This window comes from Pygoscelis adeliae, unplaced genomic scaffold (genome assembly GCF_000699105.1).
Source record: "Pygoscelis adeliae isolate BGI_AS28 unplaced genomic scaffold, ASM69910v1 Scaffold259, whole genome shotgun sequence".
Taxonomy (NCBI): Eukaryota; Metazoa; Chordata; class Aves; order Sphenisciformes; family Spheniscidae; genus Pygoscelis; species Pygoscelis adeliae.
The window spans coordinates 295761-301459 of record NW_008825497.1 but is presented as its reverse complement, the minus strand read 5'-3'; the positions used below and the strand labels follow the sequence as shown (position 1 = coordinate 301459).

The window sequence follows — 5699 nt, the reverse complement described above, 5'->3', positions numbered from 1 at the left end:
AGAGCGGCGCGGTGGCACCGGCCCCGCCGTCCTCAGGCTGCAGCGGGGCCGCAGCCGGAGGCTGCGGAAGGTGGGGACGAGGGAGAACGGGGCCAAAAAAGCGGGCGAGGCCTTTGCCGCCCTGCCCTCCCTGAGCCTCACGCCAGCAGAACGTGGAGTAAGAGGGAAGTGGCAGGCACCCGGAGCAGAACAGGTTGCCCTCGCCAGTGCCAGCCTGGTGAGATTTTGCAGGCTGAATACATGCGCGTGGTTCGTAAGAGTGTGCTTATATTGGCGTTAGTGCTGAACTAACCTTGGAAAGGAGCAGTCTGGAGGAAGGCAGAGCCTCTGAGCAGTGCCTGTGCCCTCTCCCAGAACCCGGCTTGCTCTGGGGAAGGGGCTGCTCTTTCTACCGAGTGCCTGTTGGTGATCCAAGAAGCGAGTAATGAAAAACAACACCCCGTAGGATTCTTTAATTCTGCATCCAGACACCCCTGCGTCGCCCCACAGGTAGACAGGGGTCTGTTGGACTGAGGGGAAGGCGGGAGGCTTCTGGTTACCCGTAGGACTCCAGCCGGCCTTCCCTGTTCCTGGGCTGCTTGCTGTGTCCCATCGCCCAGCTCCACACGAGGGAGCGCTTATAAAATGTTTATACTCACTTCCTAACCTCCCAGTCTGAAAATCCAGCCAGCGGCTTGGGAGGATCGGCTGAGACTAAATGCCAGTTAGAAATGAATATTACTAAGCTGTACAGAAATGGCACCATGAAGATGCTTCCGCAAATGCAGCCTTGCAGCCTTCTCTGTTCTGGCCTGCTCTGCGCCCATCACCAGGACACCCCCTCCACCTCCTTGCAGCCTCCAGATGTGCACACCTGACGGTCAGCCTCCAATCCCGTAAAAGCTGAGGGATGACAAAATAACCTCGTTTTATTCCCTTTTCTCTTTACTCGTCCCTTCTTCCATGATTGGTTTAGCAGATAGCTTAAGTCCCCGGCTAGCGCTGTACACATGGCGCGGTGAAAAGACCTGGGTGTGCCAGGGCGGGTGGCAGCCCAGATGAACTGAAGTGAGGCTGCGGCAGCGCTGGCTGCTGGACAGTGGCTTCAATGTTACCAACTCCTCTTGCCCGAGCCACATCGAAGGGATCTCCCGCCTGAGCAAACCCAGCCTTTGTGGCTGACGGCCCCCAGGGCCCCTCACAGAGGGAAGCTCATGCCAGCCAGGCCCTGGTGCGGTCACCAAGATGGCTGGTGGGACCCAGGAGCTGAGCCTTGGGCAGCTGCTGTCATCTACCAGCACCTCCCTTCACTTGTCCTTCCCTGGGCTCTCGCCCTGTGACTGGAGCAGCAAGGGCACGTCTGAGACCCAGCGTACCTGGCTGCACCCTGCGGTTACTTCCCGGCACAGGAAAAGTGCCTCGGGCCAGCGGCCCTCCCCGTGACGCCCCCTTCACGGCGTGAGGTGAGAGCTGGGAGCCCACCAGGCCCTACCAGGAGAGTTGTCCGCACCCTGCCCGGGGCTGGGGCTGTGGTGTTTCCCCTTGCAGCAGTTGTGGCGGTGACGTGCTTGCTCTCGCAGCGCTGCACCCAGCACAAGGCGAAGAGCCAGGCCATCTGCATGCGGGCAGGGCAAAAAAAAATGATTGCAGGCATCCAGTGCCAGCATGGCACGGCCCAAATAAAAGGTTTGCAGATGCTGCTCAGGCAGGATTAGGCATCCAATGTGCTAAGTCTCGGCCCTCGGCAAGCCTAATTGCTGCTGCAATAAGCCCTGGCTGGTCCTTCCCTGAACCATGCTCCCCATGGCCCCCCCGTTCAAACTTTTTTTTTTTTGCTGCAAAGCTTGTATTTGCCATGCATATGTTCCTCCCCGCCCGGCAGGGCCTGGCCGAGCAGAGGAGGGGAAAGGCAGGAAATCTACAGATGCCACTTTTATTGCTCTGCTCTTCCCAGCCAGCGTCCCACCACTCCCCCCCCGCCCAGCACAGCCTGTGGCTGCCTGTGTCCAAGGAGCCAGGCCCAGCAGCAGAGGCGGGGACAGGTGACAGCATCGTTACATGGCCGCATACCTCCTGAGCTGCGTTAGGAAACTTTCCAAATTGGAATTACTCAGATTTTAATAAAACCTTTTGATAATTTTCCATGATATTTTGGCCAGCAGATGAAACTGGAGGTGTTCCAGGAGAGCTGTCGTGGTGCGTGCGTGGGCCAGTTCAGCCCAGCCATGAGGTGAAGACCCATCGCCGCCAGGAGTTGGGCAGTTGGATGGCCACGGCGCCCTTGTGCCTCACTGGTGGTGCTTGTGCGGTTGGGACCACGTGGCTGCTCTGTGTGCCTCCCCGGGAGGCAGAGGTGCCCCCAGCAGTACCTCCCACCGTGCGTTCACCTAGCCCAAGTGAGCAGCTGCCCCTTTTATTTAACCGCAAGAGACGTGGGGACACAGGGCCCAACTCTGCATTTCAGTGAAGAACCTCACGCTTGAGCTGTATCGAGAAGGATTTTCAACAACCCTTGGGAGAATGGAGCAACTTTCTCCCCATGACTTCCCTCAGGAACTGGCTGCGTGCTCCGTTTTGGACCATCTCCTAACCCATCAGCTGTGGTTTGGCTCTTTGACTGGCACAAATCACTCACCTTCTGGCATGTGGAGGCCACTGGACGAGACCTCAGTTCTGGGGAGACCCGAGTGCTTTGCTTTGCCCCCTTGGAACAACTACACTGCCTCAGCAGAGCTCTCCAGCCCAGTTTAGGCACGAGTCTGCGGAGGATCTGCTCAAAGCTAGCAGCTACCACGAGATGTGCCAAAGGAAGGTAGAAATTGCAATGCAGCGCATGAAAACCAAAGATACACCACAATTTTATTTATGTATGTGTAATAAATAAATGGTGGACAAAACAGGAAGAGCCACATTCAAAAATCCAGATCACTAAAGTGCTTTTAGACATAAATATAGGACGACCAAGAAACAGCTCTGACATTAACACTTTTTACAGACAATTACAAAATATCTTCTTATGTCAATTCACAAAATTGTTCAATTGCTCCAGGGTACTATGGCTTGGTTTTGAAAAAGGTCTGTTCTATTATGCATAGTATGGCAGATAACATTCAAGAGTGTACAAAATCATTGCATAAACAAAAATGTCTTTACCCCCTTCTCCCAAATACGAGTTAAGGAAGCTACACAGTGTAAATCCAGTGATAAGGCTGCATTGGCAGGCCAGATCCTCAGGAGGTATAAACTGGCGTGCCTGTCAGATCACACCAGCTTGAGGATGAACCCTGCCGTGTTTAAAAACCCTGCTGCTCCTCCAGGTGAAAGAATTGTGTGTTCAAAGCGGAGGGACTTACCGCGCGGGCGCTGTGCAGGGGTGGAAGTGCTCAGAGAAGGCGTCTGTAAACTCCTGCACCGTCTTTGCACCCGCGCATTTGAGAAGGGAGCGACTCCCATTGCATTGCTGCTCTTTGTGCTCCTGGCTGGCCGGGGAAGCGTTCACAGCCCAGGGGGAAGGGTGGCTCTTCCCCAGCAACGGTCCACGCTGACCACAATGCGGTCTCGTTTTCGTACGGCTCTTGGCCCCGCTGGGACACCTCTCCCACCCTCCACCGTGGCTCTGCTGAGAAGTGAACAGCTTGAAAGTGAGGGGACAAGGGGATGTGTGTGCCCAGTTTTAAAATGCCCTGAATTCAGATAAAAGTTCAATTACTTCAGAAAAAAAAAATATATATCAATAAATCAATAAATATTATTATCTCGCCAGGAAGCTGTGAGGTCTGGCCTCCTCCGGGGCAGCCCAAGCTCAGTGGTCCCTGTCCTTCTGCTCCGTGGGGGGCTCCCCGTTGATGCACTGCCTCAGTACGCCCCTCTTCTCATGCTTGGCTGTCCTGGAGAGGTCGATGGCTGTGTCCTCCGACTCTTTTGCAGGGCCAAGCTTGTCGGACCCCCTCTGGGAACTGGCCTGCTTCCCTTTGAGTTCCTCCTCCTCCTGCTCCGCTCGCCAGCCATCTGCCAGCTTCTCTTGGCTCTCCGCCTTCCTGCTCACCTCCATGGACTTTTTGTGCATGCCTTGCAGAGGGGAGAGAGCAAAGCCAAGGGCACCGGTTGCTTATTTCTGCCCGGGACTGCTCAGCATCACCTCCTGCACTCCTGCTGCTTCCTTCAGCTCTCGCTTGCATCCCAAGGAAAACTCATGCTAGCTACCAGCCTTTCCCGACCCGGAGCCCTGCCACCTGCTCTCTGCAGCCCAAGAGGATGGCTCGCGGCAGAATTGGTCCACACCTCTCCTGCAGCGGGGAAGACTTACGGGGAGAGGGGTGCTGTGACAGCCCATCCCAGCCTGGATTTCGAGTGCCACCTCAGCGTAGGACCTTGTATGAGCAGAGGGTGGCTTCAGTTTGGGGGGGGGAGGGTGATGACTTCCTAGACACCCTGCGACTCCCACACTGGCTGCTAGCACTAGAAAGCTATATAGCTAACTGTACCCAACCACGTGCAGACACCTGTCTGACACGGCAGTAAAAGGTTTTCCCTTTCCCAGCCGTTTCTTGCAAGGAAGGAGTGGAAAAGCCAGGGTGCTCGGCAGCCTGCGTACAGCTCATGGCCGAGGCCCTGTTCTTTGCTGGGAAAAGGCAAGGACATCCATATGAAAGAGGAAGGGCCGCTCACCCCGCAGCTGCCCCCTGCCCCCCCCAGCCCCAAGCTCCCACTTACCCAGCAGCCATGGGGCACAGGATCCCACCAGCCCGCTCTTGGCGGAGTTGATGATGGACTCGGGCAGAGGGATGGAGTGCCTCACCATGGCCCCGTAGAGGCCGTACTCAGCCATCACGCTGCTCCGGCCCCAGCACTTCTCCCGCTTCCGCCACTTGGCTCTTCGGTTCTGAAACCAAACCTTCAGGGGTAACAGCCAGGAGAGCACAGAGGGGTGGGGTTGGGGAGGAGACGGTCCCCGTGGCCGGGCATCCAGGGCCCGTCGGGCACGGGGGAGCGTGCGTCCAGGGCAAAGGGGCAGCCGCGGGGGTGCGTGGAGGGGTTTGAGTGGGCGAGCACAGGGTGTGGACGCGCAGGTGGCAGTGGGAGGGTGGCCGGGGCAGTGCTGGGGGAGGGGGTTGAGGGAGGGCACACACGTGGGTGTCAGTGAGAGAGGGGAGGAAGGGGGGGAGAGGGAGCACACGTTACACGAGGCTGATAGTGACACAGGAGGGTGATCCCAGCCAAAATCACCCCACACTCAGCCTGCCTGCAGGGTCCCTCTGCTGCCTCCACATGGAGCACCAACCTCTCCGGAAAAAAGGGTCCGTAATGCAGTGACCGATGATGACAGAGGGAGCTCAGGTCCCTCTCCCTACCCCCTTCCTGCGTTCGAAGGCTCAAGGGGTGCAGATACAACCTGGCTGCTGCCCAGACTACCACCCCTTCTTAAGCCAATGAGCTGCTCCACAGTGGGGCAGGATCAGGCCCTAAAACACCATGTGTCCCTCAAAGGGACAAGCTAGTCAGCAAGCTAGTGGGACACAGCTTGGCCCAGCAGCTCCTGAATTGCTCTCAGCTCCTGCCTGAGTTGGGTCTCCGGAGGACAGAGCCGAGCTGCCGGCAGTGAGCAGCCGTCAGGGCCAGCTCAGTCCCCTGGCTCTGCATTTCCATTTGGAGCCTGTTCAGTGCCGGGGGGCGGAAGCTGAGCCGCCCCCCCACCCCCTCCAAAAGCGCCCTGCAGCATT

The 5699-nt window shown here is 57.3% G+C and overlaps 2 protein-coding genes across 2 annotated transcripts in view; both read right to left on the bottom strand.

The window, feature by feature from the left end:
• Positions 1-1600, bottom strand: part of PEX6 (peroxisomal biogenesis factor 6) — a 19509-nt gene extending 17909 nt beyond the window's left edge. The window contains exon 1 of the mRNA XM_009331361.1: positions 1472-1600. Coding sequence (XP_009329636.1) covers positions 1472-1600 — 129 coding nt within the window. The remainder of the gene's footprint in view (positions 1-1471) is intronic.
• Positions 1601-3781: 2181 nt separating this feature from the next.
• Positions 3782-5699, bottom strand: part of VSX1 (visual system homeobox 1) — an 8985-nt gene continuing 7067 nt past the window's right edge. Inside the window, exons 2-3 of the mRNA XM_009331360.1 lie at positions 4693-4873; positions 3782-4047 (exon numbers count right to left, since the gene is read on the bottom strand). Coding sequence (XP_009329635.1) covers positions 3782-4047; positions 4693-4873 — 447 coding nt within the window. The remainder of the gene's footprint in view (positions 4048-4692; positions 4874-5699) is intronic.